This window comes from Erythranthe guttata, chromosome 6 (assembly GCF_056151865.1).
Source record: "Erythranthe guttata isolate IM_541 chromosome 6, IM_541, whole genome shotgun sequence".
NCBI classification, from domain to species: Eukaryota; Viridiplantae; Streptophyta; class Magnoliopsida; order Lamiales; family Phrymaceae; genus Erythranthe; species Erythranthe guttata.
The window spans coordinates 15,428,526-15,454,880 of NC_142538.1; the positions used below are offsets into that span (position 1 = coordinate 15,428,526).

The window sequence follows — 26,355 nt, forward strand, 5'->3', positions numbered from 1 at the left end:
TAATCATAGTAACTTAACCACTTTTCCACAATTGTTCCTTTTTTTTTCTCTTTTATGTAATGTTTGGTCGCTTGATCAAATAAGAGTGTTTAATCATTGACTGGAACAATTAAATTCAAAGTATTTTCACCAGCATTTGTTACTGCAGTAATCAATTGGAGATTGATTAGTGACAACAATTTCGATTAAATAGACGATGAACAGACGTTTAAAAGGTTAAAGCTTCGGAAGAAAACCTGAGCAGCTCGTGTGAAGAGAAGTCGATCGTAGCTCGTCGAAGATCTTGTTTTCTTGTTGGATTGACTTGCCATGTAATAATAATAATTATAGAAAAAAAAAAGCAACAGAATAAATTATCAGATCCATTAATTTGATGAATCAATCTGCAATTCAACAAAATCAAATATATTCCTGTACAACTTAGTGAAGAACACGCCTTCCCGAAGCTACAAATAAATATAAACAACAGTTCGTAAATCTATTACGACTACCTACATTTAAAAAACTTAAATGCTACAACACTTCACCGTTAATAAAACACTACGATCACAATCCCTGAGGTCAACAAAATATAGCAAACTTTTCGAGAAAAAAAACGCAATTAGGTATTATTCACATTAGTTCCGATAATTCCACTCCACCGTAGAACGCTGCATAACCAGGATTTTGCCTTCATCTGGCTAAAATAAACACAAAAAGTTCACTTGGGGGGGGGGGGGGGGGGGGGGGTGGCCCCCCATTACCCTTAGCTCAACCACTGAGAGGGGAAAATGGCATTGGTTATATACTGACGTACTCTGCTCAAAATGTAGCGTTGTGGCTTCAAAAGTGGGCCCCACTAACGAAGAAGCATCGACTTTAGAACTGCATCGAACACCTTCTTTGCATATGAACCACATGTTCGACTGTGGGGGCAAACTTCAAGAATCAGGCGGCCATAGTTGACTCTACATAAGTGCAGCCGGGTACTTTTCTAACTCCGCTCTTACTCATTTTATCCCTCACGTTAAACACGTTACTCCATCTATCAGCTTCCGCGTAAATATTCGATAACAGTACATAAATACCGGCATTATGAGGCTCGAGCTCGAAGAGTGTACTCGCCACCACCTCACCCAAGTCAACATCATAGTTGACCCTACAAGCCTCGAGTAGAGCACCCCACGCACCAGCATGTGATTCCACAGGCATTGACCGTATAAGTTCGTAAGCAGATTCAAGCTTTCCCGATTTTCCAAGAAGGTTGACCATACACGCATAATGATCTGGAGTTGGATTGATCGAGTAGCTCTTAATCATCAATTCGAACAAACGGCACACATCATCAACGAGTCCAGCGCGAGTGCATGCTGACAAGATAACGGTGAATGCCACGTCATCAGGCCTTATCCCTTCATTTATCATCCTATCGAAGAGGTGAACCGCTTGTGAACCGAACCCGTGAATGCATAAGCCCTGGATTGTGGAGAAATACGAAATCAAATATCGTTCAGGCATTTCTTCGAACAGTGAAGATGCACGATCCATGTTGCCACACTTTGCGTTCATGTCAACGAGAGCAGCAGCCACGTGGGTGCGCCTTAGGTCAAAGGATCCGTTTTTCATGTAGGAATCGATCCATTTTGCTAGCTCGGAACACCCTAATTGAGAACAGGCAGACATCAAATTCACCATTATGAATTCATCTTGCTTCAAATTTGAATCCTGCATTTCGGAAAAAGCTTTGACTGCCTCACATGGCTTCCCGTTTTGTACATACCCCGACATTAAAGCAGACCATGAAAACAAATCCTTGTGAGTCAACTGATCGAACAAGGATCTCGCAGCTGCCATGTCACCTCCCTTGGCATACCCGTCGATCTGGGTGGTAAACGAAACCTCGTTTCTTACAGGCATTTCGTCGAACAGGTTCCTTGCGCAATTCAAATCGCCCGACCTCACCAACCCCTTGATCATCGGATTCCACGTCGCCGTATTCCTCTTAGGCATTTCATCAAACAAGGATTTCGCAGCAGCCATATCCCCAAAGCTCAGGTACCCCACCATCATGGCTGTCCAAGAAACCTCATTCCTCAGAGACATTCCATCGAACACCTTACGCGCGCAGCCGATCTGCCCACACTTGCCATAAAAGTCGACCAAACTAGACCTCACGAACACATCCCCATCAGTGCCACACCACACCGTCACCCCGTGAAGAACCCTGCCTTCCTCCAAAGCCGAAACGTTAGAACAGGCTTTAATCACAGAAGGGAAGGTGTACTTATCAGGAACCACATCTAACCCCCTTTTCATCCTTCTGAAAAACGAGAAGCATTCGTTCAGAGAAGAGTTCTGGCAGTATGATTTCATCAAAACGTTCCATATATAAATATTTGGGCGGGTAACGCAGTCGAAAACGGCGGTGGGGTATGAGAGATTGGAGGGAAGAACGGCGGCACAGATGGAAATGAAGTGGGTAATCAAGAAATGGTCTTGCTCACAGCCTCCGCGTATGATTTGGGTGTGCACTTGGTTGAAATCCCGGATAGTTTTGCAACCTCTCAAGAGGGATAATATAGCTGAAGACGAATGCTCCAATTCTGAAGAGAAGCGCATTATAGCTTTCTGTAATTTAAATAAACCCTAACTCCAAATTGCAGCCATCTCCGGCGGACGTTGCGACGGTGGGAAAACTCCGACACTCCCACTAACGGGGGAAACAAGAAGATTTATTGAGAGATTGTGTTCAAGCAGCAATTTTTCTAGGCATTTTATACTAAACCTTTTTTTAAAAAAATTATTGTTGCTATTTTTCTATAAAAATAATAATAAATGTTAAAATATTGACATTAGGTTGGATTGTAGCTCAAGCAATGGAATTTGATTTAGACTCAATGCTACTTTGCCAAAACCATGCACTAAATTTAGATAGATATATGAGGGGATGGTTTAAACGTGCACATACATACAAAATTTGTAGAGCATAAATATTTTCTAGGACACAACTTCTCTCTCAATTTGAAGAAAATCTATAAATTTAATCTTGGGAAATTTTTAATTTTATTTTAATCCGACAAAAATCGTAGACGATGCAGTGATCAATTCGCAGTATTCTCTAATCATAGTGCCTTCACTTCTCTAATCGTAAAATGTTTGGTCACATTTTAACCGACCAAACTCGAACACTTCGATTGGAGATTTTTAAATGTTTGGCCCGTCATTACCCTTAGCTCCACCACTGAGAGGGGAAAGTGGCATTGGTTATATACTGATGTACTCTGCTCAAAATGTAGCGTTGCGGCTTCAAAAGTGGGTCCCACTAACGAAGAAGCATTGACTTTAGAACTGCATCGAACACCTTCTTTGCCTATGAAGCACATGTTCGACTGTGGGGGCAAACTTCAAGAATCAGGCGGCCATAGTTGACTCTACATAAGTGCAGCCGGGTACTTTTCTAACTCCGCTCTTACTCATTTTATCCCTCACGTTAAACACGTTACTCCATCTATCAGCTTCCGCGTAAATATTCGATAACAATACATAATTACCGGCATTATGAGGCTCGAGCTCGAAGAGTCTACTCGCCACCACCTCACCCAAGTCAACATCACAGTTGACCCTACAAGCCTCGAGAAGAGCACCACACGCACCAGCATGTGATTCCACAGGCATTGACCGTATAAGCTCGTAAGCAGATTCAAGCTTTCCCGATTTTCCAAGAAGGTTGACCATACACGCATAATGATCTGGAGTTGGATTGATCGAGTAGCTATTAATCATCAATTCGAAAAAACGGCACCCATCATCAACGAGTCCAGCGCGAGTGTATGCTGACAAGATAACGGTGAATGCCACGTCATCAGGCCTTATCCCTTCATTTATCATCCTATCGAAGAGGTGAACCGCTTGGGAACCGAACCCGTGAATGCATAAGCCCTGGATTGTGGAGCAATACGAAATCAAATATCGTCCAGGCATTTCTTCGAACAGTGAAGATGCACGATCCATGTTGCCACACTTTGCGTTCATGTCAACGAGAGCAGCAGCCACGTGGGCGCGCCTTAGGTCAAAGGATCCGTTTTTCATGTAGGAATCGATCCATTTTGCTAGCTCGGAACACCCTAATTGAGAACAGGCAGACATCAAATTCACCATTATGAATTCATCTTGCTTCAAATTTTAATCGTGCATTTCGGAAAAAGCTTTGATTGCCTCACATGGCTTCCCGTTTTGTACATACCCCGACATTAAAGCATACAATGAAAACAAATCCTTGTGAGTCAACTGATCGAACAAGGATCTCGCAGCTGCCATGTCACCTCCCTTGGCATACCCGTCGATCAGGGTGGTAAACGAAACCTCGTTTCTTACAGGCATTTCGTCGAACAGGTTCCTTGCGCAATTCAAATCGCCCGACCTCACCAACCCCTTGATCATCGCATTCCACGTCGCCGTATTCCTCTTAGGCATTTCATCAAACAAAGATTTCGCAGCAGCCATATCCCCAAAGCTCATGTACCCCACCATCATGGCTGTCCAAGAAACCTCATTCCTCACAGACATTCCATCGAACACCTTACGCGCGCAGCCGATCTGCCCACACTTGCCATAAAAGTCGACAAAACTAGACCCCACGAACACATCCCCATCAGTGCCACACCTCACCATCACCCCGTGAAGAACCCTGCCTTCCTCCAGAGCCGAAACGTTAGAACAGGCTTTCATCACAAAAGGGAAGGTGTACTTATCAGGAACCACATCCAACCCCCTCTTCATCCTTCTGAAAAACGAGAAGCATTTCTTCAGAGAAGAGTTCTGGCAGTATGATTTCATCAAAAAGTTCCATAGATAAATATTTGGGCGGGTAACGCAGTCGAAAACGGCGGTGGGGTATGAGAGATTGGAGGGATGAACGGCGGCACAGATGGAAATGAAGTGAGTAGTCAAGAAATGGTCTTGCTCACAGCCTCCGCGAATGATTTGGGTGTGGACTTGGTTGAAATCCCGGATAGTTTTGCAACCTCTCAAGAGGGATAATATAGCTGAAGACGAATGCTCCAATTCTGAAGAGAAGCGCATTAGAGCTTTCTGTAATTTAAATAAACCCTAACTCCAAATTGCGGCCATCTCCGGCGGACGTTGCGACGGTGGGAAAACTCCGACGCTCCCACTAATGGGGGAAACTGGAAGATTTATTGAGAGATTCTGTTCAAGCAGCAATTTTTCTGGGCATTTTATACTAAACCCTTTTTTTTTTTAAATTATTGTTGCTATTTTTCTATAAAAATAATAATAAATGTTAAAATATTGACATTAGGTTGGATTGTAGCTCAAGCAAATTGAATGTGATTTTGACTCAATGCTACTTTGCCAAAATCATGCACTAAATTTAGATAGATATATGAGGGGATGGTTTAAACGTGCACATAGAGCATAAATATTTTCTAGGACACAACTTCTCTCTCAATTCCAAGAAAATCTATAAATTTAATCTTGGGAAATTTTTAATTTTATTTTAATCCGACAAAAATCGTAGACGATGCAGTGATCAATTCGCGGTATTCTCTAATCATAGTGCCTTCACTTCTCTAATCGTTAAATGTTTGGTCACATTTTAACCGACCAAACTCGAACACTTCGATTGGAGATTTTTAAATGTTTGGCCCCTCATTACCCTTAGCTCCACCACTGAGAGGGGAAAATGGCATTGGTTATATATTGATGTACTCTGCTCAAAATGTAGCGTTGCGGCTTCAAAAGTGGCCCCCACTAACGAAGAAGCATCGACTTTAGAACTGCATCGAACACCTTCTTTGCCTATGAAGCACATGTTCGACTGTGGGGGCAAACTTCAAGAATCAGGCGGCCATAGTTGACTCTACATAAGTGCAGCCGGGTACTTTCCTAACTCTGCTCTTACTCATTTTATCCCTCACGTTAAACACATTACTCCATCTATCAGCTTCTGCGTAAATATTCGATAACAGTACATAATTACCGGCATTATGAGGCTCGAGCTCGAAGAGTCTACTCGCCACCACCTCACCCAAGTCAACATCACAGTTGACCCTACAAGCCTCGAGAAGAGCACCCCACGCACCAGCATGTGATTCTATAGGCATTGACTGTATAAGCTCGTAAGCAGATTCAAGCTTTCCCGATTTTCCAAGAAGGTTGACCATACACGCATAATGATCTGGAGTTGGATTGATCGAGTAGCTATTAATCATCAATTCGAAAAAACGGCACCCATCATCAACGAGTCCAACGTGAGTGCATGGTGACAAGATACGGTGAATGCCACGTCATCAGGCCTTATCCCTTCATTTATCATCCTATCGAAGAGGTGAACCGCTTGGGAACCGAACCCGTGAATGCATAAGCCCTGGATTGTGGAGCAATACGAAAGCAAATCTCGTTCAGGCATTTCTTCGAACAGTGAAGATGCACGATCCATGTTGCCACACTTTGCGTTCATGTCAACGAGAGCAGCAGCCACGTGGGCGCGCCTTAGGTCAAAGGATCCGTTTTTCATGTAGGAATCGATCCATTTTGCTAGCTCGGAACACCCTAATTGAGAACAGACTGACATCAAATTCACCATTATGAATTCATCTTGCTTCAAATTTGAATCCTGCATTTCGGAAAAAGCTTTCACTGCCTCACATGGCTTCCTGTTTTGTACATACCCCGACATTAAAGTAGACCATGAAAACAAATCCTTGTGAGTCAACTGATCGAACAAGGATCTCGCAGCTGCCATGTTACCTCCCTTGGCATACCCGTCGATCAGGGTGGTAAACGAAACCTCGTTTCTTACAGGCATTTCGTCGAACAGGTTCCTTGCGCAATTCAAATCGCCCGACCTCACCAACCCCTTGATCATCGCATTCCACGTCGCCGTATTCCTCTTAGGCATTTCATCAAACAAGGATTTCGCAGCAGCCATATCCCCAAAACTCAGGTACCCCACCATCATGGCTGTCCAAGAAACCTCATTCCTCACAGACATTCCATCGAACACCTTACGCGCGCAGCCGATCTGCCCACACTTGCCATAAAATTCGACCAAACTAGACCCCACGAACAAATCCCCATCAGTGCCACACCTCACCGTCACCCCGTGAAGAACCCTGCCTTCCTCCAGAGCCGAAACGTTAGAACAGGCTTTAATCACAGAAGGGAAGGTGTACTTATCAGGAACCACATCCAACCCCCTCTTCATCCTTCTCAAAAACGAGAAGCATTCGTTCAGAGAAAAGTTCTGGCAGTATGATTTCATTAAAACGTTCCAGAGATAAATATTTGGGCGGGTAACGCAGTCGAAAACGGTGGTGGGGTATGAGAGATTGGAGGGCAGAACGGCGGCACAAATGGAAATGAAGTGGGTAATCAAGAAATGGTCTTGCTCACAGCCTCCGCGAATGATTTAGGTGTGGACTTGGTTGAAATCCCGGATAGTTTTGCAACCTCTCAAGAGGGATAATATAGCTGTAGACGAATGCTCCAATTCTGAAGAGAAGCGCATTAGAGCTTTTTGTAATTTAAATAGACCCTAACTCCAAATTGCGGCCATCTCCGGCGGACGTTGCGACGGTGGGAAAACTCCGACGCTCCCACTAACGGGGGAAACTGGAATATTTATTGAGAGATTCTGTTCAAGCAGCAATTTTTATGGGCATTTTATACTAAACCCTTTTTTTTTTAAATTATTGTTGCTATCTTTCTATAAAAATAATAATAAATGTTAAAATATTGACATTAGGTTGGATTGTAGGTCAAGCAATGGAATTTGATTTTGACTCAATGCTACTTTGCCAAAATCATGCACTAAATTTAGATAGATATATGAGGGGATGGTTTAAACGTGCACATAGAGCATAAATATTTTCTAGGACACAACTTCTCTCTCAATTCCAAGAAAATCTATAAATTTAATCTTGGGAAATTTTTAATTTTATTTTAATCCGACAAAAATCATAGACGATGCAGTGATCAATTCGCAGTATTCTCTAATCATAGTGCCTTCACTTCTCTAATCGTAAAATGTTTGGTCACATTTTAACCGACCAAATTCGAACACTTCAATTGGAGATTTTTAAATGTTTGGCCCCTCATTACCCTTAGCTCCACCACTGAGAGGGGAAAGTGGCATTGGTTATATACTGATGTACTCTGCTCAAAATGTAGCGTTGCGGCTTCAAAAGTGGGCCCCACTAACGAAGAAGCATCAACTTTAGAACTGCATCGGACACCTTCTTTGCTTATGAAGCACATGTTCGACTGTGGGGGCAAACTTCAAGAATCAAGCGGCCATAGTTGACTCTACATAAGTGCCGCCGGGTACTATTCTAACTCCGCTCTAGCTCATTTTATCCCTCACGTTAAACACGTTACTCCATCTATCAGCTTCCGCGTAAATATTCGATAACAGTACATAATTGCCGGCATTATGAGGCTCGAGCTCGAAGAGTCTACTCGCCACCACCTCACCCAAGTCAACATCACAGTTGACCCTACAAGCCTCGAGAAGAGCACCCCACGCACGAGCATGTGATTCCACAGGCATTGACCGTATCAGCTCGTAAGCAGATTCAAGCTTTCTCGATTTTCCAAGAAGGTTGACCATACACGCATAATGATCAGGAGTTGGATTGATCGAGTAGCTCTTAATCATCAATTCGAACAAACGACACACATCATCAACGAGTCCAGCGCGAGTGCATGCTGACAAGATAACGGTGAATGCCACGTCATCAGGCCATATCCCTTCATTTATCATCCTATCGAAGAGGTGAACCGCTTGGGAACCGAACCCGTGAATGCATAAGCCCTGGATTGTGGAGCAATACGAAATCAAATATCGTCCAGGCATTTCTTCGAACAGTGAAGATGCACGATCCATGTTGCCACACTTTGCGTTCATGTCAACGAGAGCAGCAGCCACGTGGGCGCGCCTTAGGTCAAAGGATCCATTTTTCATGTAGGAATCGATCCATTTTGCTAGCTCGGAACACCCTAATTGAGAACAGGCAGACATCAAATTCACCATTATGAATTCATCTTGCTTCAAATTTGAATCCTGCATTTCGGAAAAAGCATTGATTGCCTCACATGGCTTCCCGTTTTGTACATACCCCGACATTAAAGCAGACAATGAAAACAAATCCTTGTGAGTCAACTGATCGAACAAGGATCTCGCAACTGCCATGTCACCTCCCTTGGCATACCCGTCGATCAGGGTGGTAAACGAAACCTCGTTTCTTACAGGCATTTCGTCGAACAGGTTCCTTGCGCAATTCAAATCGCCCGACCTCACCAACCCCTTGATCATCGCATTCCACGTCGCCGTATTCCTCTTAGGCATTTCATCAAACAAGGATTTCGCAGCAGCCATATCCCCAAGGCTCATGTACCCCACCATCATGGCTGTCCAAGAAACCTCATTCCTCACAGACATTCCATCGAACACCTTACGCGCGCAGCCGATCTGCCCACACTTGCCATAAAAGTCGACCAAACTAGACCCCACGAACACATCCCCATCAGTGCCACACCTCACCATCACCCCGTGAAGAACCCTGCCTTCCTCCAGAGCCGAAACGTTAGAACAGGCTTTCATCACAGAAGGGAAGGTGTACTTATCAGGAACCACATCCAACCCCCTCTTCATCCTTCTGAAAAACGAGAAGCATTTCTTCAGAGAAGAGTTCTGGCAGTATGATTTCATCAAAAAGTTCCATAGATAAATATTTGGGCGGGTAACGCAGTCGAAAACGGCGGTGGGGTATGAGAGATTGGAGGGATGAACGGCGGCACGGATGGAAATGAAGTGAGTAGTCAAGAAATGGTCTTGCTCACAGCCTCCGCGAATGATTTGGGTGTGGACTTGGTTGAAATCCCGGATAGTTTTGCAACCTCTCAAGAAGGATAATATAGCTGAAGACGAATGCTCCAATTCTGAAGAGAAGCGCATTAGAGCTTTCTGTAATTTAAATAAACCCTAACTCCAAATTGCGGCCATCTCCGGCGGACGTTGCGACGGTGGGAAAACTCCGACGCTCCCACTAACGGGGGAAACTGGAAGATTTATTGAGAGATTCTGTTCAAGCAGCAATTTTTCTGGGCATTTTATACTAAACCTTTTTTTTTTTAAATTATTGTTGCTATTTTTCTATAAAAATAATAATAAATGTTAAAATATTGACATTAGGTTGGATTGTAGCTCAAGCAAAACGAATTTGATTTTGACTCAATGCTACTTTGCCAAAATCATGCACTAAATTTAGATAGATATATGAGGGGATGGTTTAAACGTGCACATAGAGCATAAATATTTTCTAGGACACAACTTCTCTCTCAATTCCAAGAAAATCTATAAATTTAATCTTGGGAAATTTTTAATTTTATTTTAATATGACAAAAATCGTAGACGATGCAGTGATCAATTCGCGGTATTCTCTAATCATAGTGCCTTCACTTCTCTAATCGTAAAATGTTTGGTCACATTTTAACCGACCAAACTCGAACACTTCGATTGGAGATTTTTAAATGTTTGGCCCCTCATTACCCTTAGCTCCACCACTAAGAGGGGTAAATGGCATTGGTTATATATTGATGTACTCTGCTCAAAATGTAGCGTTGCGGCTTCAAAAGTGGCCCCCACTAATGAAGAAGCATCGACTTTAGAACTGCATCGAACACCTTCTTTGCCTATGAAGCACATGTTCGACTGTGGGGGCAAACTTCAAGAATCAGGCGGCCATAGTTGACTCTACATAAGTGCTGGCGGGTACTTTCCTAACTCTGCTCTTACTCATTTTATCCCTCACGTTAAACACATTACTCCATCTATCAGCTTCTGCGTAAATATTCGATAACAGTACATAATTACCGGCATTATGAGGCTCGAGCTCGAAGAGTCTACTCGCCACCACCTCACCCAAGTCAACATCACTGTTGACCCTACAAGCCTCGAGAAGAGCACCCCACGCACCAGCATGTGATTCTATAGGCATTGACTGTATAAGCTCGTAAGCAGATTCAAGCTTTCCCGATTTTCCAAGAAGGTTGACCATACACGCATAATGATCTGGAGTTGGATTGATCGAGTAGCTATTAATCATCAATTCGAAAAAACGGCACCCATCATCAACGAGTCCAACGTGAGTGCATGGTGACAAGATACGGTGAATGCCACGTCATCAGGCCTTATCCCTTCATTTATCATCCTATCGAAGAGGTGAACCGCTTGGGAACCGAACCCGTGAATGCATAAGCCCTGGATTGTGGAGCAATACGAAAGCAAATCTCGTTCAGGCATTTCTTCGAACAGTGAAGATGCACGATCCATGTTGCCACACTTTGCGTTCATGTCAACGAGAGCAGCAGCCACGTGGGCGCGCCTTAGGTCAAAGAATCCGTTTTTCATGTAGGAATAGATCCATTTTGCTAGCTCGGAACACCCTAATTGAGAACAGGCAGACATCAAATTCACCATTATGAATTCATCTGGCTTCAAATTTGAATCCTGCATTTCGGAAAAGGCTTTGACTGCCTCACATGGCTTCCCGTTTTGTACATACCCCGACATTAAAGCAGACCATGAAAACAAATCCTTGTGAGTCAACTGATCGAACAAGGATCTCGCAGCTGCCATGTCACCTCCCTTGGCATACCCGTCGATCAGGGTGGTAAACGAAACCTCGTTTCTTACAGGCATTTCGTCGAACAGGTTCCTTGCGCAATTCAAATCGCCCGACCTCACCAACCCCTTGATCATCGCATTCCACGTCGCCGTATTCCTCTTAGGCATTTCATCAAACAAGGATTTCGCAGCAGCCATATCCCCAAAGCTCAGGTACCCCACCATCATGGCTGTCCAAGAAACCTCATTCCTCACAGACATTCCATCGAACACCTTACGCGCGCAGCCGATTTGCCCACACTTGCCATAAAAGTCGACCAAACTAGACCCCACGAACACATCCCCATCAGTGCCACACCTCACCGTCACCCCGTGAAAAACCCTGCCTTCCTCCAGAGCCGAAACGTTAGAACAGGCTTTAATCACAGAAGGGAAGGTGTACTTATCAGGAACCACATCCAAGCCCCTCTTCATCCTTCTGAAAAATGAGAAGCATTCGTTCAGAGAAGAGTTATGGCAGTATGATTTCATCAAAACGTTCCATAGATAAATATTTGGGCGGGTAACGCAGTCGAAAACGGCGGTGGGGTATGAGAGATTGGAGGGAAGAACGGCGGCACAGATGGAAATGAAGTGGGTAATCAAGAAATGGTCTTGCTCACAGCCTCCGCGAATGATTTGGGTGTGGACTTGGTTGAAATCCCGGATAGTTTTGCAACCTCTCAAGAGGGATAATATAGCTGAAGACGAATGCTCCAATTCTGAAGAGAAGCGCATTAGAGCTTTCTGTAATTTAAATAAACCCTAACTCCAAATTGCGGCCATCTCCGGCGGACGTTGCGACGGTGAGAAAACTCCGACACTCCCACTAACGGGGGAAACTGGAAGATTTATTGAGAGATTCTGCTCAAGCAGCAATTTTTCTGGGCATTTTATACTAAACCTTTTTTTAAAAAAATTATTGTTGCTATTTTTCTATAAAAATAATAATAAATGTTAAAATATTGACATTAGGTTGGATTGTAGCTCAAGCAATGGAATTTGATTATTTTTTTTTTTTGATAAGTAGTGGAATTTGATTTTGACTCAATGCTACTTTGCCAAAATCATGCACTAAATTTAGATAGATATACGAGGGGATTGTTTAAACGTGCACATACATACAAAATTTATAGAGCATAAATATTTTCTAGGACACAACTTCTCTCTCAATTTCAAGAAATCTATAAATTTAATCTTGGGAAATTTTTAATTTTATTTTAATCCGACAAAAATCGTAGACGATGCAGTGATCAATTCGCAGTATTCTCTAATCATAGTGCATTCACTTCTCTAATCGTAAAATGTTTGGTCACATTTTAACCAACCAAACTCGAACACTTCGATTGGAGATTTTTAAATGATAATTTCTTACACAAATTATGTTTCAATTTCAAAATCGATTGACATTAGAAATTCATCACATCGTATAATAATTTCTTCCCTTGTCAAGAAAACTTGAGAACGACCAAACAACCCGATTGCGTTCAAAACGAGTTATCAGTTGTCGCCGATGAACTCCTCTAATCGCTAGGGTTTCAGCGAGTACTCTTTTTCGACTGTATTTATATGTAGGAGACCCAAAACCCTAAGGTTGATTTGAAATAACGAATGCTGCTTGAGGGTGTTTTGGTCTTTTCCGTTCTGCTGCTTAATAAACAGGTCTCGTTGAATATTAGGGTATATTAAAGCCACCTCCCTGAAGTAATTTAGTATAATTACGAAACAACCCCTTATTTTTGATAAATTACATCCAACCCCTTTAGTTTATAAATTTCTTACATCCACCCACCCCTACAAAAAGAGTGTTAATGTAATAAATCTACAAATTGGACGGGTTGGATGTAATTATGAAAAAATGAGGATTTTTTTTGTAAATAGACCTTACCACAGGTTGATTGTAATTTACCCTTTAATATATTGTTAACAAGGGTCTTTCTAGGGTGAGACCGCCTATATTCTAAACTTTTATGAGATATGCACTAATCATCATTAATTTTCTAAGATTAAATCTGGACCCTAGAAAAATAACATGGCATATGTTCTAAAAAATGAAGTACTTTACCAAATTATCCTTCGATTATTTTTTTATTAAATTAATATAAAATTGATTAACATTGAATTGTCTAATTTACCCCCTACTATATTTTAATTAAATAATTAATTTAAATTCATTATGACCGAGTTTTATTTGATAAATAGTCGAAAAAATGCATTCATTAGGGATACAACTCGGGACATCTTAATACATTTATCACTGCTAACCATCCAAGCACATTAACTTATTATGATATATTTAACCATAATTGTATAAATAATGTTAATTAAAATATTAATTGCAACATTCATTATTATTAAATGATATTAAATAAATTATTAACAAATTTAATGTAATAAAGTTTGAAAAATATAAATAATAGCAGTTCAATACGCCAAACATCTATCATTAATTATATAATATTAGAATTATTAATAAACTCCACCATTTAACAATGTAAAGAATGCTCAATTAAATATGAAAAAAATGCATAACTTAATTCAAACTCACTTATGTTATTAAATCGATAGTGTGACAAATCCAAATAAAAAATAAAATAATATGTTTATTTAGAAGAAGAAAATTTTATAACTCATCCCAATTAGTAGTTTTCTCACTTTAAAATAAAATTATATACTACAAATACTATATTGTGAATTTTCTTTTAATATTTAATTTAATCAAATAGTAAAATTCGAATCGATTAAGTTCAAATCCTTTCAATTAGTAAACATTATTCAAATATTTGAATCGGTTGCTTAACTATTGACATAATGTGTTGCATAATTGATTTAACTATTTATAAGTAATGTGTAGTATTTTTTAATTTAATTTTGTCATAAAAAATAATAAATTTAATTCCTAACACATGTAAGAACCTAATCGTAAATGTAATATTTTATCAAAGCGTAATATATGAACCAATTAAGCTCAAGTCCTTTCAGTTTGTAAACATTATTCAAATATTTGAATCGATTAATTAGCGCGCTCAACTATTGACAAGAACGTCTTAATCAAATTAACTATTATTAATTAAAGTGTAATACATTTTTAATTCAATTTTATCATAAAAAAATAATTCCTAAATTACTTAAGAATCAAATCATAAGATTAATTAAAGCTTATGATTTGAATCAATTAAGCGCAAATCCTTTTAATTTGTAAATATTATTCAAAAATTTGAATCGATTAAGTTCAACCACTGACAAGAACGTATTAATCGAGTTAACTATTTATAATTAAAGTCTACTATCCTTTTAATTCAATTTTAACAAAAAAATAATAATTTAATTCGTAAAATCCTAAGAATCAAATCGTAAATCGTACGATTTAATCTGACCATGAACCGATTAAATCTTACGATTTTTACGAATTAAATTTTATGATAAAATTCAATTAAAAAAAAAAGATACTAAACTTTAACTATACATAGTTTAATTAATACGCTATTGTATATTATTGAGTTTAACCGATTCAAATATTTGAATATTGTCTACAAATTGAAATGAGTTGAGCTTTGAATGTTTTTTTTGAATTGAAAACACATGAGTTTAATTGATTCAAATATTACGATTTAATTAAATCTTACAATTTACGATTCAATTCAAACTTCAAATTCTTTCGAAATTCATTTTTAAAAAACACGAGTTGATCAACATTTCCTTAGATTTTTAAAATATATTATATAAAGATTTGTTATTATAGGATATTATTAATATATAATAATAATTATATGAGAATTAGTAATTTATTTAACATTATTTATATAAGTTTTACAACCATTATAAATTGTAGCTTTGTGATATATATCCGTATTATTAGTTTATTATCAATTATGTGTTGTGTTTTAATGGCAAGTATTCTTGCATGTTTTAAGATGGTCACAAGTTCGAATTCAAGTTGATGCAATTTTGGATGGGCGGTTTAATGCTTTTTATGAATAATGATATAATTGACTTTATAAATTTTAATTCAGCAATAAATATAGATTTAAAATTGCATTAAAATAGAGAGGGTAAAATTGACATTTCATTAATAATTTATAATTACCGATTTTTTTAAATAATTATTGTACAAATGATATTTGCGACAATACATAAATGAGGAAAAATAGGTTTTTTTGCTGGGACACGTGTCGCAATTTGAAGGGGTATCTTATAAAAGTTTAGAACACAGGATCTCACCGTGCTAACAATAGTTGTTTGTAATTTTTAATCTGTTTATCTCACCTTACGGTTAAATGTACTTTCTTCAAAATGCAGTCATTAAAATACCATTTTAAGAACCAATATCAATTTTATGTAATAAAATATATATTTTCTTTTAATATACGTAATAAAATATAACTAGATCAAAATCGAAGATTAAGCATTAAATAGGTTGAAAACGGGTCATGTTAACGGGCCGGAACAGGTTGGGCCAGTTATCGATTCGTAATTATATTAACTTATAATTATGTAACCCCTAAACCTCAACAAAGAAGTTAATAAGAGTTAATAATCAATAAACTCCCCCAAAAAAATAATAAAAAATGAATTTTTCCACTTTCCATATGTCGGTGTTTCTATAAATGTTCGAACAAGTACCGTTGATGCACTCGTCGTATTAATGTTAATACGATACAAATTCATTTCAATTCATTACTGAAATTCATTGAAGTCCCTTGTAGATCACACGCGCGCTGCTCGCACTCTAACTTACCCCATCTTGCGTCGACTCGTTCACATGGGAATACAAGCTTGCCTAGGCTGTAGAAATACGAGTAAAAATATTCGTTCATTTACAGTTTAGAAAAAATAAATAAACCAAGAGTTAATTTTACTCAAAAAATATATAAAGCAAATTATAAATACATTTACCTTCTGTTAACAACATTATGCACACGGCATACCCATTGGGAAAACTCGTGATGAGATCCAGCCTCCACCGGGTTTGATCTGTACGGAAATTAAAATACAGAAAAAGTCTATCAAATGGAATATTGAAATAATACGAAATTTCGGAGCATTCGAATTGCTTTCATAAATTCTATTTTATTTTTCACTAAGCATCTCCGAAGATTATGAAAATATGCCAAAATAAATTGCCTAACTTTCCGAAAAAGATTTAAAAAAAAATAGAAAGTTAGAAAATTGAGGGTGGTTGCGAAGGAGTGAGTATGCACCTTATAACTTCTTTAAAGTGATGTGCACATTCTTTACAAGGATACATACGAGATAATATTGCCATCTGCACGACGAAATGTAAAACTGACATGATTTTCGGAAACTAGTGATTAAGAAAACAAAATTACTCTGACATATATGATTATCGAGGGAAATCGTACTTTAGTAACTTTAGTCGAATCGAGATTAGTGTTCATAGCAAACATAGCATAAGAAAATACGAAGAAACGTCATTGACAATGTACAACAACCATACCAGTTCTTTAACGTCCCTCTTCTGTTGCCTAGTTGGCTTATCTGGATACTGAAAAAATTATAGGAAACCTTTTTACAACCAACACACAGATTAAGCAACAATATCTCTCGTAAAAACGTACGAATAAAAAGGAATAAACTGTAGTATAAACTGTTTTTTCGTGCCACTATTGTGTGAGGCCTTGTTTGGTTGATTAAATTAGTTTTGATTAGTTGAATAATTGGACTTTATCGGATTGGATGGTCTAATAACTTTTCTGGGTCGGAAAAACGGCTCTAATTGGGAAATATTTTTATTAAACATCCAATGGTTCAACAATACAAATTGGCTTTTCGTAAGATTGCTTTATCTCACCTTAGGAACCAAACATTGACGGATCGCGCTCCGAATCGGCCGATTCATCTCTCTCCGGCGCCGATTCTCCATCGCCGCCGTCGATTCCGAAACCGAAGAATATATCAGAAAGGCTTGAGGAAGTGACGTCATCGTCGGCGTGAGCGCTGCTGTGCTCGCTTCCGCTGCTGACGTAGCCCGCCGGTTCGGCCCGATCCCGGCCGAAGATCCGAGCCTTCACCTTATCATCTAACGGATCAGTCACTCTCTTTATTCTCGTAAAACCATACATTCTCAAATTATTTCTCAAAATTAGAAAAGCAATTGATAATTTTGCTGAAGCAGCTTTTTCAATAATCTGAACAACTATGATTAGAAAAAAAGCTGTTGCGATTTATATATAAATGGGAAGAGGCCTAGGAATTTAGAAAGGAATATTCGTAATAAACTAAATTCAAAAATAAGTAGGAGAAAAAAAAAAAAAAAGAATTAGAAAAAGAAAGTTTTGGTTATTGGTGGGAAAGGATATTATTAAAGCTCGAAAGAACATTTATCACATCCCATATCATAATTACAAATTCACCCAAGAATAACTTTCAATCCAAACATTCTTTTCTTTTTTTTAAATCAATTCAAATCCAAGTAGTTAAGCACACACTAATGTTAGAGAGAGAAGAGAGGAGAGAGAAATGATAATCTCACCTGGCTTACGTCTTCAGCAATACTGAGTCCTTCAATCACCGCCCGGGGCTCCACAGACGCTGCTTTACACACAATTCCTCCATTACCGTAGCCGGTGCTAATACTACTGTTACAAGCCCACTTTCTGGATCGGAAACGACACCGTCCAGCGGCAGAAAATTCCGGCGAACAGAGTTCCGACTTGTCAACGGCCATAAACAGAGAAGTCAACGGTATTCTCGCCAGTGAAGACATCGTCATTGCACCACTCTCTCTCTCTCTCTCTCAACTACTGTGTGTGAGATGATTGTGTACCATTCTGCAATTCAACAAAATCAAATATATTCCTGTACAACTTAGTGAAGAACACGCCTTCCCGAAGCTACAAATAAGTATAAACAACAGTTCGTAAATCTATTACCACTACCTACATTTAAAAAACTTAAATGCTACAACACTTCACCGTTAATAAAACACTACGATCACAATCCCTGAGGTCAACAAAATATAGCAAACTTTTCGAGAAAAAAAACGCAATTAGGTATTATTCACATTAGTTCCGATAATTCCACTCCACCGTAGAACGCTGCATAACCAGGATTTTGCCTTCATCTGGCTAAAATATACACAAAAAGTTCACTTGAGGGGGGGGGGGGGGGGGGGGGGTGGCCCCCCATTACCCTTAGCTCCACCACGGAGAGGGGAAAATGGCATTGGTTATATACTGACGTACTCTGCTCAAAATGTAGCGTTGTGGCTTCAAAAGTGGGCCCCACTAACGAAGAAGCATCGACTTTAGAACTGCATCGAACACCTTCTTTGCATATGAAGCACATGTTCGACTGTGGGGGCAAACTTCAAGAATCAGGCGGCCATAGTTGACTCTACATAAGTGCAGCCGGGTACTTTTCTAACTCCGCTCTTACTCATTTTATCCCTCACGTTAAACACGTTAGTCCATCTATCAGCTTCCGCGTAAATATTCGATAACAGTACATAATTACCGGCATTATGAGGCTCGAGCTCGAAGAGTCTACTCGCCACCACCTCACCCAAGTCAACATCACAGTTGACCCTACAAGCCTCGAGAAGAGCACCCCACGCACCAGCATGTGATTCCACAGGCATTGACCGTATAAGCTCGTAAGCAGATTCAAGTTTTCCCGATTTTCCAAGAAGGTTGACCATACACGCATAATGATCTGGAGTTGGATTGATCGAGTAGCTATTAATCATCAATTCGAAAAAACGGCACCCATCATCAACGAGTCCAGCGTGAGTGCATGCTGACATGATAACGGTGAATGCCACGTCATCAGGCCTTATCCCTTCATTTATCATCCTATCGAAGAGGTGAACCGCTTGGGAACCGAACCCGTGAATGCATAAGCCCTGGATTGTGGAGCAATACGAAATCAAATCTCGTTCAGGCATTTCTTCGAACAGTGAAGATGCACGATCCATGTTGCCACACTTTGCGTTCATGTCAACGAGAGCTGCAGCCACGTGGGCGCGCCTTAGGTCAAAGGATCCGTTTTTCATGTAGGAATCGATCCATTTTGCTAGCTCGGAACACCCTAATTGAGAACAGGCAGACATCAAATTCACCATTATGAATTCATCTGGCTTCAAATTTGAATCCTGCATTTCGGAAAAGGCTTTGACTGCCTCACATGGCTTCCCGTTTTGTACATACCCCGACATTAAAGCAGACCATGAAAACAAATCCTTGTGAGTCAACTGATCGAACAAGGATCTCGCAGCTGCCATGTCACCTCCCTTGGCATACCCGTCGATCAGGGTGGTAAACGAAACCTCGTTTCTTACAGGCATTTCGTCGAACAGGTTCCTTGCGCAATTCAAATCGCCCGACCTCACCAACCCCTTGATCATCGCATTCCACGTCGCCGTATTCCTCTTAGGCATTTCATCAAACAAGGATTTCGCAGCAGCCATATCCCCAAAGCTCAGGTACCCCACCATCATGGCTGTCCAAGAAACCTCATTCCTCACAGACATTCCATCGAACACCTTACGCGCGCAGCCGATCTGCCCACACTTGCCATAAAAGTCGACCAAACTAGACCCCACGAACACATCCCCATCAGTGCCACACCTCACCGTCACCCCGTGAAGAACCCTGCCTTCCTCCAGAGCCGAAACGTTAGAACATGCTTTAATCACAGAAGGGAAGGTGTACTTATCAGGAACCACATCCAACCCCCTCTTCATCCTTCTGAAAAACAAGAAACATTCGTTCAGAGAAGAGTTCTTGCAGTATGATTTCATCAAAACGTTCCATAGATAAATATTTGGGCGGGTAACGCAGTCGAAAACGGCGGTGGGGTATGAGAGATTGGAGGGAAGAACGGCGGCACAGATGGAAATGAAGTGGGTAATCAAGAAATGGTCTTGCTCACAGCCTCCGCGAATGATTTGGGTGTGGACTTGGTTGAAATCCCGGATAGTTTTGCAACCTCTCAAGAGGGATAATATAGCTGAAGACGAATGCTCCAATTCTGAAGAGAACCGCATTAGAGCTTTCCTCGTCGAATTGATAAACTGTATATTAATTTCACCACATCTAAATCAAAACTAGGTTTAAAAATCACAAGTGTCACACTTCTTTTCGATTGAAAACCTCGGATGAATCAGAATATGAAAATATCACTGCAAAAACTAGGCAATCTCAATCATCAACATCACCCGATTGAAAGAAAAGTCCACGTAGCTCTTCCAAGATCCTCTTTTGTAGTTGGACTCGAACACTGCCCCTGAAGAAGGAGAAAAAAAAGCATGAACACCAATAGAAATTATCGTACTTGTAGCTGATCAGTTAATTAAATGTATATATTTGCGTTATGAAAGAAACGGCATTATATCAAAAGCTGCAAATCACATAGAACTCAGCGAAGAATAGTTATCCGACTTGGATTCATACAAAACTGGAGTTGGAACAGTTACTTGAACTTTGCTGATACATGGTTATTTTTTTCCGCCGAAAATCAATTCTTATCGCTTACTAAATTACAGCAAAACACCATTCACCTGTTACGATTGTTGAAGCTAAGAAAGAAAAAAGGTGCTACTTCATCCACGAAACACAAGTATACACTGTCAAAGTTTTGACCTTGTGTAGTACTATTTAAACGAAACTACAAAGGAAAAGTTCATTCAGGACTTTTATCAAACAGTTGTGTTGTTCATCGCATAAGTTTATTCTACTCACTGCAGAGCAAAATTAGCAAACAAATGAGTAAAAAAAATCGGCAAGTACGAAAAAGGGGCGGCAACCTTTTGAAGGGTTTCGGCCGGTTGGAAAATATGAGTGTCGGCGGCGGAATTTGAGGAGAGAGATACAAGGCTTAGAGAAGGTGGCGATTTTTTTCCGGCGGGCGTTGAGTGAGCTGTGAAAGATGTGTCTGCACACACTACGACACTTTGCCGAACGCTTGGAAGAGATGATGAAGCGGATTTTCCGACATTTGTTGCTGTCAGTTGGGCTTCGGAGATGGGACACAATTACGCCAACAATCTTCAACGACAAACACCGCCGGCCTTCCCTTCGTCGCTTCAATAATTAACGGCTAAAGCGGCGGTTTCAAAAAAATTCGCCGACGTGGAATACTGATAGCGGCGAGTGTTGCCGGCGTTAAACGGCCCGAAACCAGAATTTGATACGAAAGCGCAGAAGAGGAAAAAGCCCATTGGGCTTCTATATCACCCATTTCTTTTTAGGGAAAATTAGGTAATAGCCCATATTATTTTTTAATTTAAACTTTTTAATTCAACAATTGACTTTCGACTTTCCTATTCAAAAGTATTACAATTTCAAAGGCTTAATCCACTATGTACCCCTAAAATATAGTTGTTTTAAACAATATTAAAACATTTATTTTGTAGCCTCGAAATACAATCAATCATGCATAATGCACATCGAATGAAATCTTAAAGCTAATGATTAATGAAGATAACATACAATACAGTTTTTTGTCAATTTGCATCCTCGAAATACAATAAATCATATAACATAGCATTATGAACATTCATGTTTTTTGTTTTTCGAAAAAATCCACTCCTTCCAAGTTTATTAGCAGTCAGGGCAAGAGAATTTTTTCGGACATATAAACTGAAAATTGAAAAGCCCTAATCTCGTTTTTTTTTACTCAATTTTCCTCTCTCTATCTTATAACCGAGCTACATATGTTTCCGATCTCCACCGATGTCATCAGCTATCATCGCCGATCATATGTTTCCGATCTCCACCGATGTCATCAGCTATCATCGCCAACAGTAATAAAGGTAAAAAAAAAAAAATAGTTAGTTATGGTCCATCTGACATTTGCGCGCACGTTTACAATGAGACAAGTATACTATTATCAATCCCATTTCCAATCTCTCCATCGTGTATCAAATATCAATCTCGTTCTGCAGATTCATTCACACTTAGTCAAAATCACAAAACTCAGCCATGAAAGTTTGATCATCAGATTCGTCAAATTATGCGATTTCTAGCTGTAGTATAAACTGTTTTTTCGTGCCACTATTGTGTGAGGCCTTGTTTGGTTGATTAAATTAGTTTTGATTAGTTGAATAATTGGACTTTATCGGATTGGATGGTCTAATAACTTTTCTGGGTCGGAAAAACGGCTCTAATTGGGAAATATTTTTATTAAACATCCAATGGTTCAACAATACAAATTGGCTTTTCGTAAGATTGCTTTATCTCACCTTAGGAACCAAACATTGACGGATCGCGCTCCGAATCGGCCGATTCATCTCTCTCCGGCGCCGATTCTCCATCGCCGCCGTCGATTCCGAAACCGAAGAATATATCAGAAAGGCTTGAGGAAGTGACGTCATCGTCGGCGTGAGCGCTGCTGTGCTCGCTTCCGCTGCTGACGTAGCCCGCCGGTTCGGCCCGATCCCGGCCGAAGATCCGAGCCTTCACCTTATCATCTAACGGATCAGTCACTCTCTTTATTCTCGTAAAACCATACATTCTCAAATTATTTCTCAAAATTAGAAAAGCAATTGATAATTTTGCTGAAGCAGCTTTTTCAATAATCTGAACAACTATGATTAGAAAAAAAGCTGTTGCGATTTATATATAAATGGGAAGAGGCCTAGGAATTTAGAAAGGAATATTCGTAATAAACTAAATTCAAAAATAAGTAGGAGAAAAAAAAAAAAAAAGAATTAGAAAAAGAAAGTTTTGGTTATTGGTGGGAAAGGATATTATTAAAGCTCGAAAGAACATTTATCACATCCCATATCATAATTACAAATTCACCCAAGAATAACTTTCAATCCAAACATTCTTTTCTTTTTTTTAAATCAATTCAAATCCAAGTAGTTAAGCACACACTAATGTTAGAGAGAGAAGAGAGGAGAGAGAAATGATAATCTCACCTGGCTTACGTCTTCAGCAATACTGAGTCCTTCAATCACCGCCCGGGGCTCCACAGACGCTGCTTTACACACAATTCCTCCATTACCGTAGCCGGTGCTAATACTACTGTTACAAGCCCACTTTCTGGATCGGAAACGACACCGTCCGGCGGCAGAAAATTCCGGCGAACAGAGTTTCGACTTGTCAACGGCCGTAAACAGAGAAGTCAACGGTATTCTCGCCAGTGAAGACATCGTCATTGCACCACTCTCTCTCAACGGTATGGCATTGGTTATATACTGATGTACTCTGCTCAAAATGTAGCGTTGCTGCTTCAAAAGTGGGCCCCACTAACGAAGAAGCATCGACTTTAGAACTGCATCGAACACCTTCTTTGCATATGAAACACATGTTCGACTGTGGGGGCAAACTTCAAGAATCAGGCGGCCATAGTTGACTCTACATAAGTGCAGCCGGGTACTTTTCTAACTCCGCTCTTACTCATTTTATCCCTCACGTTAAACACGTTACTCCATCTATCAGCTTCCGCGTAAATATTCGATAACAGTACATAATTACCGGCATTATGAGGCTCGAGCTCGAAGAGTCTACTCGCCACCACCTCACCCAAGTCAACATCACAGTTGACCCTACAAGCCTCGAGAAGAGCACCCCACGCACCAGCATGTGATTCCACAGGCATTGACCGTATAAGCTCGTAAGCAGATTCAAGCTTTCCCGATTTTCCAAGAAGGTTGACCATACACGCATAATGATCTGGAGTTGGATTGATCGAGTAGCTATTAATCATCAATTCGAAAAAACGGCACCCATCATCAACGAGTCCAGCGTGAGTGCATGCTGACAAGATAACGGTGAATGCCACATCATCAGGCCTTATCCCTTCATTTATCATCCTATCGAAGAGGTGAACCGCTTGGGAACCGAACCCGTGAATGCATAAGCCCTGCATTGTGGAGCAATACGAAATCAAATCTCGTTCAGGCATTTCTTCGAACAGTGAAGATGCACGATCCATGTTGCCACACTTTGCGTTCATGTCAACGAGAGCTGCAGCCACGTGGGCGCGCCTTAGGTCAAAGGATCCGTTTTTCATGTAGGAATCGATCCATTTTGCTAGCTCGGAACACCCTAATTGAGAACAGGCAGACATCAAATTCACCATTATGAATTCATCTGGCTTCAAATTTGAATCCTGCATTTCGGAAAAAGCTTTGATTGCCTCACATGGCTTCCCGTTTTGTACATACCCCGACATTAAAGCAGACCATGAAAACAAATCCTTGTGAGTCAACTGATCGAACAAGGATCTCGCAGCTGCCATGTCACCTCCCTTGGCATACCCGTCGATCAGGGTGGTAAACGAAACCTCGTTTCTTACAGGCATTTCGTCGAACAGGTTCCTTGCGCAATTCAAATCGCCCGACCTCACCAACCCCTTGATCATCGCATTCCACGTCGCCGTATTCCTCTTAGGCATTTCATCAAACAAGGATTTCGCAGCAGCCATATCACCAAAGCTCAGGTACCCCACCATCATGGCTGTCCAAGAAACCTCATTCCTCACAGACATTCCATCGAACACCTTACGCGCGCAGCCAATCTGCCCACACTTGCCATAAAAATCGATCAAACTAGACCCCACGAACACATCCCCATCAGTGCCACACCTCACCGTCACCCCGTGAAGAATCCTGCCCTCCTCCAGAGCCGAAACGTTAGAACAAGCCTTAATCACAGAAGGGAAGGTGTACTTATCAGGAACCACCAACCCCCTCTTCATCCTTTTGAAAAACGAGAAGCATTCGTTCAGAGAAGAGTTCTGCCAGTATGATTTCATCAAAACGTTCCATAGATAAATATTAGGGCGGGTGACGCAGTCGAAAACGGCAGCGGGGTATGAGAGATTGGAGGGAAGAACAGCGGCGCAGATGGAAATGAAGTGGGTAATCAAGAAATGATCTTGCTCACAGCCTCCGCGAATGATGTGGGTGTGGACTTGGTTAAAATCCCGGATAGTTTTGCAACCTCTCAAGAAGGATAATATAGAAGATGAATGCTCCAATTCTGAAGAGAAGCGCATTAGAGATTTCCGTAATTTATTTAAATAAACAAGTACAAACCCTAACTCCAAATTGCGGCCATCTCCGGCGGAAAACTCCGACACTCGGGCGAAACTGGAAGATTTATTGAGAGATTCTGTTCAAGCAGCAATTTTTCTGGGCATTTTGAATTCCGGGGAAAAAACAGACTTACCCAGAAGCCCTCTCGGCGGCAGCATCTGAAACCCGCGACAAAAGATCAGGAAACTCCGCTGCAGCTCAAAAAATCGAAAGATTCGACATTTTTTACCGAGATTCTCCCATTTTCCGCGCCTGGGCTCTGCTGTAGACCACCGCAGCTGTACTAGATATAGAAATTTTCAAGGGAAGAGTTGTGATTTTCCGGCGAGAATTTAGAGAGAGAGAGAGAGACTCAGTTCTGAGCGTGTGTGTGTGTGTGTTTAGAGAGAGAAAGAGTGATGGTTTGTGGTGGGGTGAGAATTTGGGGGAAACGGAAGGGTTTTTCGTAAATTCACACAAGGGGTGGGGTTCGGGGTTTAGAAACTTTAGAGGGACGTTACGCTAACCATACCATAACAACTTTGTAATATTAATTAATTAATTAATTAATAAGCATTTGTTTATTAATGTTTAAACTTTAAAGTACTTCTACTTGATTTTTTTATGATTAATATTTTGGTGTTGGGATAATTAATAGTTTATTTTAATTTAATTTAAGGTTGTGTGTATTTTAGTGGGA

General features: G+C 40.3%; 3 protein-coding genes and 6 pseudogenes across 4 annotated transcripts; all 9 read right to left on the bottom strand.

Annotated features, from left to right (window-relative positions):
- Positions 1–380: 380 nt before the first annotated feature.
- On the bottom strand, positions 381–2,598 carry LOC148770258 (putative pentatricopeptide repeat-containing protein At5g37570 pseudogene; annotated as a pseudogene).
- A 642-nt stretch (positions 2,599–3,240) lies between these two features.
- Positions 3,241–5,061, bottom strand: LOC148770259 (putative pentatricopeptide repeat-containing protein At5g37570 pseudogene; annotated as a pseudogene).
- Positions 5,062–5,667: 606 nt separating this feature from the next.
- Positions 5,668–7,510, bottom strand: LOC148770260 (putative pentatricopeptide repeat-containing protein At5g37570 pseudogene; annotated as a pseudogene).
- A 777-nt stretch (positions 7,511–8,287) lies between these two features.
- On the bottom strand, positions 8,288–10,066 carry LOC148770261 (putative pentatricopeptide repeat-containing protein At5g37570 pseudogene; annotated as a pseudogene).
- A 592-nt stretch (positions 10,067–10,658) lies between these two features.
- On the bottom strand, positions 10,659–12,515 carry LOC148770262 (putative pentatricopeptide repeat-containing protein At5g37570 pseudogene; annotated as a pseudogene).
- A 3,586-nt stretch (positions 12,516–16,101) lies between these two features.
- On the bottom strand, positions 16,102–17,199 carry LOC148770263 (FAD-linked sulfhydryl oxidase ERV1-like). The gene is made up of 4 exons (XM_088819928.1): positions 17,127–17,199; positions 16,870–16,934; positions 16,565–16,642; positions 16,102–16,453 (listed from the first exon to the last, which is right to left on the bottom strand). Exons 2-4 carry the CDS (start codon positions 16,932–16,934, stop codon positions 16,333–16,335), a joined length of 264 nt encoding a protein of 87 aa, XP_088676054.1. The 5' UTR covers positions 17,127–17,199; the 3' UTR covers positions 16,102–16,332.
- Positions 17,200–17,356: 157 nt separating this feature from the next.
- LOC105958295 (putative pentatricopeptide repeat-containing protein At5g37570) lies at positions 17,357–26,121 on the bottom strand. Its single transcript, XM_088819926.1, has 4 exons — positions 25,810–26,121; positions 23,833–25,730; positions 18,162–18,459; positions 17,357–17,700 (listed from the first exon to the last, which is right to left on the bottom strand). Exon 2 carries the CDS (start codon positions 25,634–25,636, stop codon positions 23,972–23,974), a length of 1,665 nt encoding a protein of 554 aa, XP_088676052.1. The 5' UTR covers positions 25,637–25,730; positions 25,810–26,121; the 3' UTR covers positions 17,357–17,700; positions 18,162–18,459; positions 23,833–23,971.
- Positions 18,466–20,853, bottom strand: LOC148770264 (putative pentatricopeptide repeat-containing protein At5g37570 pseudogene; annotated as a pseudogene). Its single transcript, XR_016031875.1, has one exon. The product of XR_016031875.1 is annotated as a putative pentatricopeptide repeat-containing protein At5g37570 pseudogene (transcript).
- On the bottom strand, positions 22,486–23,807 carry LOC148770265 (uncharacterized). The gene is made up of 3 exons (XM_088819927.1): positions 23,553–23,807; positions 22,872–23,118; positions 22,486–22,568 (listed from the first exon to the last, which is right to left on the bottom strand). Exons 1-2 carry the CDS (start codon positions 23,790–23,792, stop codon positions 22,873–22,875), a joined length of 486 nt encoding a protein of 161 aa, XP_088676053.1. The 5' UTR covers positions 23,793–23,807; the 3' UTR covers positions 22,486–22,568; position 22,872.
- Positions 26,122–26,355: the final 234 nt, after the last annotated feature.